At 44.5% G+C, this 17,110-nt stretch overlaps 1 protein-coding gene across 2 annotated transcripts in view; it reads left to right on the top strand.

Moving 5' to 3' along the window:
- Window positions 1-13,086: 13,086 nt before the first annotated feature.
- Window positions 13,087-17,110, top strand: part of LOC311134439 (ATP-binding cassette sub-family C member 8-like) — a gene marked incomplete at both ends in the record, with an annotated part of 127,776 nt that continues 123,752 nt past the window's right edge. Inside the window, 2 exons of one of the 2 annotated variants that reach the window (XM_084168121.1) lie at window positions 13,087-13,243; window positions 16,666-16,807. In XM_084168121.1, the coding sequence (XP_084024247.1) occupies window positions 13,096-13,243; window positions 16,666-16,807 (290 nt within the window). The remainder of the gene's footprint in view (window positions 13,244-16,665; window positions 16,808-17,110) is intronic. The other variant, XM_084168120.1, reaches the window with a different exon arrangement.

Below are 17,110 nucleotides of genomic sequence, written 5' to 3'. Positions count from 1 at the left end.
ACAAGCTTCCCACAATAAGGTAGGTGAATTTTGGCCCATTCCTCCTGACAGAGCTGGTGTAACTGAGTCAGGTTTGTAGGCCTCCTTGCTCGCACACGCTTTTTCAGTTATGCCCACAAATGTTCTATAGGATTGAGGTCAGGGCTTTATGATGGCCACTCCAATACCTTGACTTTGTTGTCCTTAAGCCATTTTGCCACAACTTTGGCATGGGGTCATTGTCCATTTGGAAGACCCATTTGTGACCAAACTTTAACTTCCTGACTGATGTCTTGAGATGTTGCTTCAATATATCCACATAATTTTCCTTCCTCATGATGCCATCTATTTTGTGAAGTGCACCAGTCCCTCCTGCAGCAAAGCACCCCCACAGCATGATGCTGCCACCCCCGTGCTTCACAGTTGGGATGGTGTTCTTCGGCTTGCAAGCACCCCCTTTTTCCTCCAAACATAACGATGGTCATTATGGCCAAACAGTTCTTTTTTTGTTTCATCAGACCAGAGGACATTTCTCCAAAAAGTACGATCTTTGTCCCCATGTGCAGTTGCAAACCGTAGTCTGGCTTTTTTATGGCGGTTTTGGAGCAGTGGCTTCTTCCATGACGGCTGCGTGGTCCCATGGTGTTTATACTTGCGTACTATTGTTAGATGAACGTGGTACCTTCATGCGTTTGGAAATTGCTCCCGAGGATTAACCAGACTTGTGGAGGTCTACCATTTTTTTCTGAGGTCTGATTTCTTTTGATAAGTGTATGTAAACTTCCGACTTCAACTGTATATATCTGACTTATATCTTGCTGGATGTCCAATCAAGCTGTGCTCGGTGTCAAGATGGGAGAGTGAGAAATATAGCTCTGTTTGTTTGTTTTATGTGTCCTTCACGTGTGTTATTATATGTTATTGCTTTCCTCGTGGCAAGTGTATGAGAGTGTCTGTGTGTGTGTCAGAAAGAGAGAGAGAGTGTGTCAGAAAGAGAGAGAGAGAGTGTGTGTAATTTAGTGACAAGAGTGCTGCCTCTGTCTGTCACTAAATTATATATGACCAGCACTACATCATTCAGAGTACTACTCGACACACACTTTACATGCCTTTGCCTCTGTTCTCTCTCTCTCTCTCTCTCTCTTCTCTCTCTCTCTCTCTCTCTCCTCTCTCTCTCTCTCTCTCTCTCTCTCTCTCTCTCTCTCTCTCTCTCTCTCTCTCTCTCCCTCTCTCTCTCTCTCTCTCTCTCTCTCTCTCTCTCTCTCGCTCTTGCTCTCGCTCTCTCTTGCATATTGTATACATTGTTTGCTTTGGCAATATTGACGCAATGTTTTTCATGCCAATAAAGCAGCTTGAATTTTGAATTTGAGAGAAATCCTGGGGGATAGGCGGATAGGCGGAGAGAGAGAGAGAGAGAGAGAGAGAGAGAGAGACTCTCTCTCTCTCCCACCTATCCCCCAGGATTTCTCTCTCAAATTCAAATTCAAGCTGCTTTATTGGCATGAAAAACATTACCAAAGCAACAATGTATACAATATGCATGTAATAAAATAATGATAATAATAATATAAAATGGTAGTAAATAATAATAAAATAATAATAATAACAACAACAATAAAATGGTAAGTCAATAGTAGAAATATAATACATATAAAAGACTAAACATGGAAAATGAAACTATAACTAACGTATAACTAACTAACTAATTTCGTCAAGTGTCTTATTGGTATAATTCAATTTCTTGTGTTTATACTGTTTCAAAGTATTCATAGCGTAGCTCTGGGTTGTTTTGCTGCTTATGTTTTCATTTGACATTTGTTTTAGGTGTTTTCTAATTGTTTTACATTCGTTATCAAACCATTTTACAGAAAGGTTTTATTTTTTGTTTCTGATGTTGCATTTCTTTGGTTTTCTCAAATTAGCTTTTGATGCTGCTTTTTGGAATATGCAATTTATGTTTCGAGTAGCCGAATTGACACCTTCTTTATTGTTTTGATATTGTGAGTTATTGAAGACCTGTATAGAGTTCATCATTTCATTTGAGTTCAATGTTTCAATGAATTTCTCTGCACTGTTTGGAGCCCATCTGTATGATTGGTTCATGTTGTAGAGTTTATTGGGCTGTTTCTTTAAATGAGTATTGCTGGTTAATTTCTATAGAAACACGTTGATCTGACTGTGATCTGACAATGGTGTCTGTGGTCTGACAGTGAATGCACTAATGGAGAAGGGGTCCATGTCAATGATGGCATAATCGACTACACTTGTCCCAAGAGCTGAGCAGTAAGTAAACCGACCTAAAGTGTCCCCTCTGATTCTACCATTAAGCATGTACAGGCCTAAGGCTCGATAGAGATGCACTAACTCCTTCCCGTTTTTGTTCAGTATTTGGTCAGGACTGTTTCTATTATTTATAACAGGACTACTGTACAAGGAGGGGTGTCCAAATATGTGGTGGTTACCTCCCGCATCAGTGTAGTCTGGCTCAGAACCTGTCCTCGCTTTGAAATCAAAATAAAGAAGCACTTTACCCTCTGCCTGAAATGAAATTATTTCTGTATGGAGATTGCCCAAAAACTGCTCATCAGAATATGATGAATCTGAAGGAGGAGCATAAGCTGCACATATGTATACATCGTCACAATAGATTGTACCTTTGTTACGTTTATGCCAAGTGTGGTTAGTCCCTTTTTTTCATTTCATTTAGTGCCAAGTCCTGCTTATGCCAAATGATGATTCCCGACCCTGTTTAACATTTTTATGTTTGATTGATGGTAGTAAACTTTCTCTATAGCCTGAGGGACACTGAATATCAATGTCTCCACGACACCATGTTTCCAGTAGGATTATGATGGCCTGTCCCTTGATGTTTTTAAGAAATTCTGCATTTGTTTTTTTAGAACCAAAATGCGAAGAGGATAGGCCCTGGATATTCCAAGAGCTGATAGTTAATGATCTCATTTATAATAAGTGATATTCACTGGTTTGAGTAAAGTGTATATATAATAATAATAAACACTACCAGTCAACAGTTTGGACACACCTACTCATTCCAGGGTTTTTCTTAATTCTTACTATTTTCTACATTGTAGAATAATAGTGAAGACATCAAAACTATGAAATAACACATATGGAATCTTGTAGTAACTAAAATATATTTGAGAATGACAGAATTGGTCTTCACAAAGTTTGCTGCTTCAGTGTTTTTAGATATTTTTCTCAGATGTTACTATGGTATACTGAAGTATAATTACAAGCATTCCATAAGTGTCAAAGGCTTTTATTGACAATTACATTAAGTTTATGCAAAGAGTCAATATTTGCAGTGTTGACCCTTCTTTTTCAAGACCTCTGCAATCCGCTCTGGCATGCTGTCAATTAACTTCTGGGCCACATCCTGACTGACTGATGGCAGCCCATTCTTGCATAATCAATGCTTGGAGTTTGTCAGAATTTGTGTGTTTTTGTTTGTTCACCCGCCTCTTGAGGATTGACCACAAGTTCTCATTGGGATTAAGGTCTGGGGAGCTTCCTGGCCATGGACCCAAAATGTCGATGTTTTGTTCCCCGAGCCACTTAGTTATCACTTTTGCCTTATGGCAAGGTGCTCCATCATGCTGGAAAAAGCATTGTTCGTCACCAAACTGTTCTTGGATGGTTGGGAGAAGTTGCTCTCGGAGGATGTGTTGGTACCATTCTTTATTCATGGCTGTGTTCTTAGGCAAAATTGTGAGTGAGCCCACTCCCTTGGCTGAGAAGCAACCCCACACATGAATGGTCTCAGGATGCTTTACTGTTGGCATGACACAGGACTGATGGTAGCGCTCACCTTGTCTTCTCGGGACAAGCTTTTTTCCGGATGGCCCAAACAATCGGAAAGGGGATTCATCAGAGAAAACGAATTTACCCCAGTCCTCAGCAGTCCAATCCCTGTACCTTTTGCAGAATATCAGTCTGTCCCTGATGTTTTTCCTGGAGAGAAGTGGCTTCCTCGCTGCCCTTCTTGACAACAGACCATCCTCCAAAAGTATTCGCCTCACTGTGCGTGCAGATGCACTCACACCTGCCTGCTGTCATTCCTGAGCAAGCTCTGCACTGGTGGTGCCCCGATCCCTCGGCTGAATCAACTTTAGGAGACAGTCCTGGCGCTTGCTGGACTTTCTTGGGTGCCCTGAAGCCTTTTTCACAACAATTTAACCTCTCTCCTTGAAGTTCTTGATGATCCGATAAATGGTTGACTAAGGTGCAATCTTACTAGCAGCAATATCCTTGCCTGTGAAGCCCTTTTTGTGCAAAGCAATGTGATGAGTTCAGCTTCTACTTTTAGGGTAGCAAACATATTCTCAGAAGCCTGGAGGCTTGAATCATTGCCTTGTATCAATACAGTTCCATTATTGCATAAGTTGACTGTTTAATGTGTTGCTCTGGTAGCTTCTTCAAAAATGCTGATCTGACAGCCTTGGCTGATGCCTCTCTTTTTTGAGAAAGGGAATTGGTTGCAAATAACCCTTTTCCATATGTGCCCTCGTTTGGTATTAAATATTACATTTGCTTTTGTTTTGCAACTGGTAAGATTTGCAAACAGGCATTCATGGTTCTGTCCCATCATCAACTTTTCTTAGCTTTCTCTGTCTGGATGTCTGGTGGGTAAACAATTTCCATAGCAACGCTGGTGATGTTGGCTACAATGTTGCAATAGAAGCCTACCTTTTCCAAAACAGTGTTGTTTCTTGCATTATTGTCTAGTGTCTTTAGAGGACTGTTTTACTTTGGTGTCCTTTGTATTTTGTCCTTCTTTTGTCTTTCTGTTGTGTTGTTAACTAGCAATTTTTTTGTTAGCTAGCTTCTTTTAGGAGAGTCCCTAGCAACTGCTTAGCAACTGGTAAACAATCCAGCTAGCTAAGATAACTGCACAATTTTATACAAATGTATATTTTTTCACAAGCCCATTTTCATCATTTGCTGTTTTGTCTCTCATTCAGTCTTGCAGTTTTCATTTGTTTTTTTCCAATGTATTTCACTCTAAAAACCAGCTGAGACTGTTGTCTGTCAGTGAGTAGGTCTGTCTGTCTGTCTCTTTGGCCACATGGCCATTAGTCGTAATGATTTAGTTCTGGTCCTAAAAAGCTGCAATAGAGATTTGAAACCAATTACATACCTATGCACAACTGGAGCAGCTGAAAGGTAGGAAAGTCAGTCAGTCAGTGGTCTCTTTAGCCACTGGTCAGTGATTTTACTGAAGGTTACAAGAACTTCCGACGTGAGTTCCATTCTGGAACGTTCCACATTCCACATAAGAGTTCCACATGAGAGCATCAAAGTGTTTCTCTGAGCCGCTGTTAAAGCGTCTCTTCTGCCCCTCCCCTTTTAATTCTGCCAGTTGATGCGTCTAAGTGTTCCTCTGAGCCGCTGTTAAAGCGTCTGTTCTGCCCCTCCCCTTTTAAGTCTGCCAGTTGATGTTTAAAACTCTCCCTGGGGAATAATCCCACAATGGACGGTGGTAATCTCAAATTCAGGACACGACAACGTAACACAGCCACAGGGACAGCTAAAGCTGGCCACACACGTGAATACTGAGGAGAAATAAAAAAGCACAAGTAGGTTGGAGATTGTTGATTGTTGCACATCATACCTACGATCAAATACTATTGAAATTATTTCAAATACTTTATCAGTGCTTGATTGAGCTTGCCTGTTGCTACGTAACGAATAGTGCAAAACCCCGCCCACGTGACACTGCAGGCAGACTAAAGAAAACGCTCAAATAAAACATGTATGTTGCACATATACAATAAAATGTATATAGAAAAGCTATAAAATATATAAATATAGTGTATATGTATTTAAAAGTTCTTCCTAGAGATGTCTGTGGAAGCTACTGGATATCTACCTCATGCCAACTTCTTCCTATGTTTCCCACACGTTCCCACGTGGGGAGGTATTTTGGTGCGGGACAGGAAGTGAGGGTGCAGAGTTACAGATTTTGCATTCCCCTGGGGCCACGTTCAGTTGCAAAACATTCTTGAACGTTGCAGATAGAAATGCCATGAATAGAGCTGACGTGATTCCTTATTCTACGTCGGAAAAGGCATGTTTTGTTCTATATAGCATATTTCTATCTGAATGTTCTAAAACGTTGCGTCCTGCTGAACCTGTCCCAGGCTCAGATGTCGAGGGAGGGATCAGGTATCGTGTCTAGACGACCAGCTGTGCATCTTCACTCTGTGCCCCTCCCTCCCTGCACCTCCCTCTGGCATCAGGGATGCATTCAGTAGAACGCACTATTTTTGAACGTTCAGCTAGAAATATGCTATGTAGAACAAACATGCCTCTCTGACATGTAGTCTGTCTTGACAGAACTAGTCTGTTTGGTAACATCGCTAATATAGCAGACACTAACTAAAGGTAAGAGACAGAGCTAGTCTGTTTGGTAACATCGCTAATAGACCAGACACTAACTAGAGGTAAGAGACAGAACTAGTCTGTTTGGTAACATTGCTAACAGACCAGACGCTAACTAGAGGCAAGAGACAGAACTAGTCTGTTTGGTAACTTCACTAATAGACCAGACATTAACTAGAGGTAAGAGACAGAACTAGTCTGTTTGGTAACATCGCTAATAGACCAGACACTAACTAGAGGCAAGAGTCAGAACTAGTCTGTTTGGTAACATCGCTAATAGACCAGACACTAACTAGAGGTAAGAGACAGAACTAGTCTGTTTGGTAACATCGCGAATAGACCAGATACTAACTAGAGGTAAGAGACAGAACTAGTCTGTTTGGTAACATCGCTAACAGATCAGACACTAACTAAAGTCTATTAATCTAAAGTGGAAGTTGGGAGAGTTATATTTGAGTGTTTCAGTGAAACGTGAGGGAGGCCCCGCTCTCTCGCTTTCCCAGATGCTTAGTTAATTTCATTCCGATCTCCTTTGCATTATTGTAGCCTTTTCTGTAGCCTGTCAACTATGTGACGGCGTGGCTGCTGCCACTCTAATCTGGTGGTCCCTGCGCGCACGACCCACGTGAAGTTCCAGGTCTCCGGTAGCCTCTGGAACTGCCGTTCTGAGGCCAACAAGGCAGAGTTCATCTCAGCCTATGCCACCCTCCAGTCCCTCGACTTCTTGGCGCTGACGGAAACATGGATTACCACAGAAAACACTGCTACTCCTACTGCTCTTTCCTCGTCTGATATTGTGTTCTCACATACCCCGAGAGCATCTGGTCAGCGCGGCGGTGGCACAGGAATCCTCATCTCTCCCAAGTGGACATACTCTCTTTTCCCCCTGACCCATCTGTCTATCTCCTCATTTGAATTACATGCTGTCACAGTCACTAGCCCATTCAATCTTAACATCCTTGTCATTTATCGCCCTCCAGGTTCCCTTGGAGAGTTCATCAATGAGCTTGACGCCTTGATAAGTTCCTTTCCTGAGGATGGCTCACCCCTCACAGTTCTGGGTGACTTTAACCTCCCTACATCTGCCTTTGACTCATTTCTCTCCTTATTTCCACTCCTTTCCTCTTTTGACCTCACCCTCACACCGTCCCCCCCTACTCACAAGGCAGGCAATACGCTTGACCTCATCTTTACTAGATGCTGTTCTTCTACTAATCTCACTGCAACTCCCCTCCAAGTCTCCGACCACTACTTCGTATCCTTTTCTCTCTCGCTCTCCTCCAACACTACTCACTCTGCCCCTACTCAGATGGTAATGTGCCGTCGCAACCTTCACTCTCTCTCTCCCGCTACTCTCTCCTCTTCTATCCTATCATCTCTTCTCTCTGCTCAATCCTTCTCCCTCCAATCTCCTGATTCTGCCTCCTCAACCCTCCTCTCCTCCCTCTCTGAATCTTTTGACTCTCTATGTCCCCTATCCTCCCGGCCGGCTCGGTCCTCCCCTCCTGCTCCGTGGCTTGACGATTCATTGCGAGCTGACAGAACAGGGCTACGGGCAGCCGAGCGGAAATGGAGGAAAACTAGACTCCCTGCGGACCTGTCATCTTTCCACTCCCTCCTCTCTACATTCTCTTCCTCCGTTTCTGCTGCTAAAGCCACTTTCTACCACTCTAAATTTCAAGCCTCTGCCTCTAACCCTAGGAAGCTCTTTGCCACCTTCTCCTCCCTGCTGAATCCTCCTCCTCCTCCCCCTCCCCCTCCCTCCTCCCTCTCTGTGGATGACTTCGTCAACCATTTTGAAAAGAAGGTTGACGACATCCGATCCTCATTTATTAAGTCAAATGACACCTCTGGTCCTGCTCTCACTGCCCTACCCTATGCTTTGACTTCTTTCTCCCCTCTCTCTCCAGATGAAATCTTGCGACTTGTGACAGCCGGCCGCCCAACAACCTGCCCGCTTGTCCCTATCCCCTCCTCTCTTCTCCAGACCATTTCCGACCTTCTCCCTTACCTCACCTCGCTCATCAGCTCATCCTTGTCCGCTGGCTATGTCCCTTCCATCTTCAAGAAAGCGAGAGTTGCACCCCTCCTCAAAAAACCTACACTCGATCCCTCCGATGTCAACAACTACAGACCAGTATCCCTTCTTTCTTTTCTCTCCAAAACTCTTGAGCGTGCCGTCTATAGCCAACTCTCCTGCTATCTCTCTCAGAATGACCGTCTTGATCCAAACCAGTCAGGTTTCAAGACTGGTCATTCAACTGAGACTGCTCTTCTCTGTGTCACGGAGGCTCTCCACACTGCTAAAGCTAACTCTCTCTCCTCTGCTCTCATCCTTCTAGACCTCTCTGCTGCCTTTGATACTGTGAACCATCAGATCCTCCTCTCCACCCTCTCCGAGTTGGGCATCTCTGGCGCGGCTCACTTTTGGATTGCGTCCTACCTGACAGGTTGCTCCTACCAGGTGGCGTGGCGAGAATCTGTCTCCGCACCACGTGCTCTCACCACTGGTGTCCCCCAGGGCTCAGTTCTAGGCCCTCTCCTATTCTCTCTATACACCAAGTCACTTGGCTCTGTCATATCCTCACATGGTCTCTCCTATCATTGCTATGCAGACGACACACAATTAATCTTCTCCTTTCCTCCTTCTGATAACCAGGTGGCGAGTCGCATCTCTGCATGTCTGGCAGACATATCAGTGTGGATTTCGGATCACCACCTCAAGCTGAACCTCGGCAAGACGGAGCTGCTCTTCCTCCCGGGGAAGGACTGCCCGCTCCATGATCTCGCCATCACGGTTGACAACTCCGTTGTGTCCTCCACCCAGAGTGTAAAAAACCTTGGCGTGACCCTGGACAACACCCTGTCGTTCTCCGCTAACATCAAAGCTGTGACCCGATCCTGTATGTTCATGCTCTACAACATTCGCAGAGTATGACCCTACCTTTCACAGGAAGCGGCACAGGTCCTAATCCAGGCACTTGTCATCTCCCGTCTGGATTACTACAACTCGCTTTTGGCTGGGCTCCCTGCCTGTGCCATTAAACCCCTACAACTCATCCAGAACGCTGCAGCCCGTCTGGTGTTCAAACTTCCCAAGTTCTCTCACGTCACCCCGCTCCTCCGCACACTCCACTGGCTTCCAGTTGAAGCTCGCATCTGCTACAAGACCATGGTGCTTGCCTACGGAGCTGTGAGGGGAACGGCACCTCCTTTCCTTCAGGCTCTGATCAGTCCCTACACCCAAACGAGGGCATTGCGTTCTTCCACCTCTGGCCTGCTGGTCCCCCTACCTCTGCGGAAGCACAGTTCCCGCTCAGCCCAGTCAAAACTGTTCGCTGCTCTGGCACCCCCATGGTGGAACAAGCTCCCCCACGACGCCAGGACAGCGAAGTCACTGACCACCTTCCGGAGACACTTGAAACCCTACCTCTTTAAGGAATACCTGGGATAGTATAAAAGTAATCCTTCTACCCCCACCCTCACAAAATAAAAATAAAAATAATAATAATTATTATTATTATAATAAATAAATAAAAAATGTAATACAAAAAAATACAACAAAAAAAATATATATATATACAGTGAGGGAAAAAAGTATTTGATCCCCTGCTGATTTTGTACGTTTGCCCACTGACAAAGAAATGATCAGTCTATAATTTTAATGGTAGGTTTATTTGAACAGTGAGAGACAGAATAACAACAACAAAATCCAGAAAAACGCATGTCAAAAATGTTATAAATTGATTTGCATTTTAATGAGGGAAATAAGTATTTGACCCCCTCTCAATCAGAAAGATTTCTGGCTCCCAGGTGTCTTTTATACAGGTAACAAGCTGAGATTAGGAGCACACTCTTAAAGGGAGTGCTCCTAATCTCAATTTGTTACCTGTATAAAAGACACCTGTCCACAGAAGCAATCAATCAATCAGATTCCAAACTCTCCACCATGGCCAAGACCAAAGAGCTCTCCAAGGATGTCAGGGACAAGATTGTAGACCTACACAAGGCTGGAATGGGCTACAAGACCATTGCCAAGCAGCTTGGTGAGAAGGTGAAAACAGTTGGTGCGATTATTCGCAAATGGAAGAAACACAAAATAACTGTCAATCTCCCTCGGCCTGGGGCTCCATGCAAGATCTCACCTCGTGGAGTTGCAATGATCATGAGAGCGGTGAGGAATCAGCCCAGAACTACACGGGAGGATCTTGTCAATGATCTCAAGGCAGCTGAGACCATAGTCACCAAGAAAACAATTGGTAACACACTACGCCGTGAAGGACTGAAATTCTGCAGCGCCCGCAAGGTCCCCCTGCTCAAGAAAGCACATATACAGGCCGGTCTGAAGTTTGCCAATGAACATCTGAATGATTCAGAGGAGAACTGGGTGAAAGTGTTGTGTTCAGATGAGACCAAAATCGAGCTCTTTGGTATCAACTCAACTCGCCGTGTTTGGAGGAGGAGGAATTCTGCCTATGACCCCAAGAACACCATCCCCACTGTCAAACATGGAGGTGGAAACATTATCCTTTGGGGCTGTTTTTCTGCTAAGGGGACAGGACAACTTCACCGCATCAAAGGGACGATGGACCGTCAAATCTTGGGTGAGAACCTCCTTCCCTCAGCCAGGGCATTGAAAATGGGTCGTGGATGGGTATTCCAGCATGACAATGACCCAATACACACTGCCAAGGCAACAAAGGAGTGGCTCAAGAAGAAGCACATTAAGGTCTCCAGACCTTAATCCCATAGAAAATCTGTGGAGGGAGCTGAAGGTTCGAGTTGCCAAACATCAGGCTCGTACCCTTAATGACTTGGAGAAGATCTGCAAAGAGGAGTGGGACAAAATCCCTCCTGAGATGTGTGCAAACCTGGTGGCCAACTACAAGAAACGTCTGACCTCTGTGATTGCCAACAAGGCTTTTGCCACCAAGTACTAAGTCATGTTTTGCAGAGGGGTCAAATACTTATTTCCCTCATTAAAATGCAAATCAATTCATAAAATTTTTGACATGCGTTTTTCTGGATTTTTTTGGTTGTTATTCTGTCTCTCACTGTTCAAATAAACCTACCATTAAAATTATAGACTGATCATGTCTTTGTCAGTGGGCAAACGTACAAAATCAGCAGGGGATCAAATACTTTTTTCCCTCACTGTATATATATAAAACAAATGAAAATTTAAAATATACTCTAAAAGTTAACAAATAAAAAAATATAAATAAATAAAATCTATTTGCCATGTTCGAGAACGTTTTGCAACTGAACGTGGCCTAGTTGTCACCTCACCCCTGACACCTGAGCTGGGCATCGTAGAGATTACTGATGATCTACACATCAATTATAAAAAATTAGTGAATCTACACAGTGCATTCTTTAACTTGGGCTGATTACCTTCGTGAATGAGTGGAATGTCATTGGGATCCATAGAGAGTATAATCATTATAATAAAACAGCATAACATACAGTAGTCTTTTTTAGGAAGCCATTCATATTTTATGTTCCAGTGTTATGTGTTTTAGATAGTATATATGTATGTGCAACTACAGCAACCTAGTTATTCTGCAACCATTGTGTTCATTCTGTCCCTTAGTGCTTGAACACAGCTGAATATGTAGAAAGACAATGAAGACAATGAGGGATATCATTATGTAATTCCTGGAAATAATTGTGTTTTGGGATTTAGCATGCTTCCAGATGCCTCTCACGTAGCCTAACTCTGTGACGTCAGCATTGGTACCTCTCTCTCTCTCTCTCTCTCTCTCTCTCTCTCTCTCTCTCTCTCTCTCTCTCTCTCTCTCTCTCTCTCTCTCTCTCTCTCTCTCTCTCTCTCTCTCTCTCTGTGTCTCTCTCTCTGTGTCTCTGTTTCTCTCTATTTCATTCATGTTCACCCCTCCTCTTCTTTGATTACCCCCTCCCCTCTCTTTCCTCGGTCTTGTTCACCCCTCACCTTTCTCTCTCTCCCTCTATCTCTCTCGCTCTCCCTCTCCCTCCCACTATCTCTCTCCTCCTCTCTCACTCCCTCCTTCTCTCCCTACCACCTCTAGCAGGTTGTCTGCTCTGTACGGACAAACTGTCTCACATTCAGCCTCAGCTGTCCTCTTGCAAGGTCGACTGAAATCTACAGAGATAGGAATAGCAGGACTCCGCTCTAGTCTGTGTGTGTGAGTGTGTGTGTGTGTGTGTGTGTGTGAGGCGCCGGTGTGTGTTTTGTGTCTTTGTGGTGTGTGTTCCAGAGGAGCTGTGCAGCATTTTGCACGTGAGAGCGATTAGACAAAGCCAGCCTGGCAAGCAGACGCGGGTGTCAAGGATGTGTTTTGGAGACTGCAGGGGAACAGGATGCAGGAATTTGTTACCAGCGAGCTCTCCGCTGGCAATGCTGCTTCTTAGAAACTCAGAGAGAAAAGGGTGCTGCTGTTTCCCTCTAACTGGACTATAATTACCCTCTGTCTCTCTCCCTCCTTTCTTCTCCCTCTCCCTTCTTTCTCTCTGGATCTGGTATTGGGAGCCAGGATGTGAAAGAGAGGAACTAAGAGAGCAGAGGTCACATTCTAACTCGTCGAGACCTGCTGCTGGAAATACAGCAGTGTCCTACAAAGAAAGAACATGCTCTGAGAGATTCTCTCCTTTTTTCTTGTTGTCCTCCTCCTCTTTCTCCCTTTCTTCCTCATCTTGTTCCTGTGGTGAGTTCCTCCATAGAGTCCCGGTTCCACCATGTCCTTGGCGTTCTGTGGGAACGAGAACAACTCGTTGGCGTACAACGTGGACAGCGGCGTTCTCAACAACGGCTGCTTCCTGGACGCGCTCAACGTGGTCCCGCACATCTTCCTGCTCTTCATCACCTTCCCCATCCTCTTCATCGGTGAGTGTTACCACGAGGTGAGAGCCCCACGGCCCCACCACACATACAGCAACCACAAGGGCGGGTAATACACGGACGCACGCACACACACACACACGCCCAAGCATAACTGTCCTATGGCAGCTCGTTACTGAGCCATTCACTCCGTTACTGTATGCTTATGTTGCAATGAAATGAACTGTAATGACTGGTAATCAGTGATGGTGGTGGTGGTGGTGGTGGTGGTGATGATGATGATGATGATGATGATGATGATGATGATGATGATGATGATGATGATGAAGATGATGTCAACATATGCCAGAAGGCGTGTACCTAAGACCTAGTCCCTAAGATCATAAATTATTACTGAGCCTCTCCCATGTGCTCCACTTTTTTAATTTAACTAACGATGCATTCATTCATTTTGCATAGAAATATAAAGTCCACGGTACAGTTTATAATATATGCCATTTAGCAGGAGCTTTTATCCAAAGTGACTTACAGTCATGTGTGCATACATTTTACGTATTGGTGGCCCCAGGATTCGAACCCATAATCCTGGCCTTGCAAGCGCCATGATCAACTAACTGAGCCATACAGGACCACTGTATAAAGTATACAGTGTGTCCCCTATGATAAAACCATTAACATTCTAATGGGAACATGACCCTAGATGAAGCATGGTGGGGGTGGGTGGCTTGGACATATTCCAAGAAACCTCTCGTTGTGGGAAGCATTTTTATTTTTGACAAACAAATGTGACCTTTCTGCTGGAATTTAGGCCTAGCGAGCAGGAGCTGGAACCTGTAGGGTCGGGTTACACATCCCTGCTCGCCTCCCAGTCTGTTCCACCTGGCTACCCCCTCCAATTCCACTGGTGTCACCATCACTGTGTGACCGGCCGACCACCTCCGTGTCATCAATGTGTGACAAGTTCACTGTGTCCCCGTCCCTGTTGTTAAAGTGATTGTAATTTGCTGAGACATTCTTCGGGTGTTATCATCATTCCTAGACCCGTTTTGTGTTCCTGTGACTGCTGGTAAAGTGACTAATGTGCTTGGCTATGTGTCATCAGTGTGTGACTGACCAATTCTCTATGTCCCTGTGACACTGTTAGAGGGAGGCTACATTACATCTGAAATGGAACCCTATTCCCTTTTACAGTGCTCCACTGGCTCTGGAAAACATAAGTGTATTCTATAGTGAATAGGGTGCCATACCAGACTTACCCCAAAACTACAAAGGACTGGGATAAAAACCATTACCTTAGAAGGAAGTTAAAAGATGGAGCTAGTACATAGAGAGAGAGAAAGATAGATATAGAGCGGGTGGGGGGAGAGAGAGAGAGAGAGAGAGAGAGAGGGGGAGATGAGAGATGAAAAAGACAGAAAAACACAAAGACAGGAATAGAGAAGTAGAGAGAATGACTGTAAACTGACGCTAATGGCTATAGGATAAACTCATAAACCCCCAGGGACCACTGCGGAGGTGAAAGACATGCTGATCAAAATTATTTACAGATCTCTGCATCTTTCTGACTCTCTCTCTCTCTCTCCCTGTTTCTTTCTGCTTCTTTCAGTCTCGTTTCTCTTTCTCTGTTTCTCCAGCATTCAATTAATCTATCTTTCAACCTATTTTTCCTTCTTTCTTCCTCTCGTCCTCTTCCTACTCTCTCTCTCTCTCTCTCTCTCTCTCTCTCTCTCTCGCTCATTCATCCTCCCTGTCACCTTGAGCCAGTGGGAGAATCTCAATTGCATTTCCTTGATCCCTTGCATCCTCTCGGGTCCTCAAAACCCATTGGATGAGAAGGTCAGAGGTGCCTTGTGACCTTGAGAGATTAATCTCCCACTCAGCCATGGGCGTCGCAATGTTTGCAGAGCTTCAGTTACACACACAGAATACTTGTGTGTGTGTGTGTGTGTGTGTGTGTGTGCATGCCAGCAGTGCAGGGTGATTAACTTACCTCCCGACAGGTATTATGATGTAATTGGTAGGGAGGTGTTGTTGGGAGCAGCAGTTGGATGCATTGCTAATGAAACCCATCGCAATTTGATTATTATATACATTTAATGATATAAGCATTTGGTCAGTTAGGACCAGGTTTTGTGTTTGATAACCCAGAGGTTCAGCAAAATAAGCTGTTACGCTCCTTTTAAGAGCATGAAGGTAGATGTAACTGACCGGTGGGTACTGCCTGGCTCAACACCACAGTATCCCATTGAGCTAAAGTCCTAGGTGTTAGCTTTTAGGAGCTTACTGTAATAAAAACACATACTCCAGCAACACTGGTGGTCTAGATGCGTTCTGAAGAAGGTTGTTTGACCAAAACATTGGTAAATAAGATCCATTAATTGTCGGAAACATCTAGATCCCCAATGTGCTGGAGTTTGTTTTTATGAAGCTACATTTTTCTCCATGCACCTAGCAGCACGTAAGGTGTGTGAGCTTTTAAGAGCTAACTGGAATAGCGGTCTCAGGCAAGGTACAGTAGCTTTGTTCTGTCTCTGTCTAGACAGGCCTAGCTGCAGGTACCGGAGGGTGACCCACCTCACAGTGAAGACCTTGACAGACTTGCCACTGGTTGCCACTGACTCCCCTTTGATGACCTTTAATCTAGTCCTACTCCTGTGACCCACAGGACTCACAGGGACAACTTTCTTGTTTTTCAAGGTTGTACTGCGAGTCAGAAGAATTGATCCTATCAGCTATTAAGCCAAGGTCATGAATTGGATATCCAGAGTAATACACCTGAAGGGGACTTTGTGTGCACCCTCCACAGTCTCTACGTGAATCAATAGTCTGAAGTGTCTTCCAGTGGAGGCTGCTGAGGGGAGGACGGCTCATAATAATGTCTGGAAAGGAGCAAATGGAATGGCATCAAACACTTGGAACCCATATGTCTGATGTATTTGATACATTTTTACATTTACATTTTAGTCATTTAGCAGACGCTCTTATCCAGAGCGACTTACAGTTAGTGAGTGCATACATTTTTCATACCATTCCACTAATTCCGCTCCAGCCATTACCACAAACCTGTCCTCCCCAATTAAGGTGCCACCAACCTCTTGTGGTGTCTTCTTTTAGGCCGGTATTTTATCTGATCAGCGCTAGATCCATCTTATAGCACGCTTGACAATTAAAGGTAATTTTTGATTGAGCCAACATATGCAGCATTTACCATGAATGCGGTCTCCGCGAACTCGGAAACATTGCCTTTAGAATGTGCATAGCTGAAAAAGCTAGATCGGATTGAATCCCGGCCGTAGACAAGTAAAATGTGTAATATTATTGCGGATGCTTAGTTGGGAATTGACTCACCTTCCCAGCAGATCAGATAAAGGAGGGATGGAAGCTAAGTTAGACGGACGGGACACTCTGTTCTCTGAAGTTAACTTCCTGTTTCCTGTCTTATTGTTGTGTTTGCTGTGTTCTGTAAGGCTGGGGCAGCCAGAGCTCCAAGGTGCACATCCACCACAGCACCTGGCTGCACTTCCCTGGTCACAACCTGCGCTGGCTCCTCACCTTCATCCTCCTCTTCGTCCTGGTCTGTGAGATCGCAGAGGGCATCGTCTCTGATGGGTGAGTCCATTCCCCCTGCTCTTCTACTGGAATTATGCCCATGTTTGACATCACCGACCCACAGTACATTACAACGACCATACACCTCCATAACATTGAACAAGAGTGAATCTTTAGCAAAGTTAGCAGTGTCATCACAGACTTCTCAACTCCTCTGCTCCTCTCAATGACTGCTTCTGCTGTAAACTGTACTCTTTTCATAACTCTCCACCGTTCCCCCCACCTAGCTCACTAGGTTCTCTTCCTCGTCTGCACTTCTACCTTACCTACTTTGAGTGACAGCACTGCCGACCCTTTCTCCAT

Source organism: Coregonus lavaretus (assembly GCF_964263955.1).
Source record: "Coregonus lavaretus genome assembly, chromosome: 9".
In the NCBI taxonomy this organism is placed as follows: Eukaryota; Metazoa; Chordata; class Actinopteri; order Salmoniformes; family Salmonidae; genus Coregonus; species Coregonus lavaretus.
Note: the sequence above shows the minus strand (reverse complement) of the source record. Positions and strands in the feature narration are given on the sequence as shown.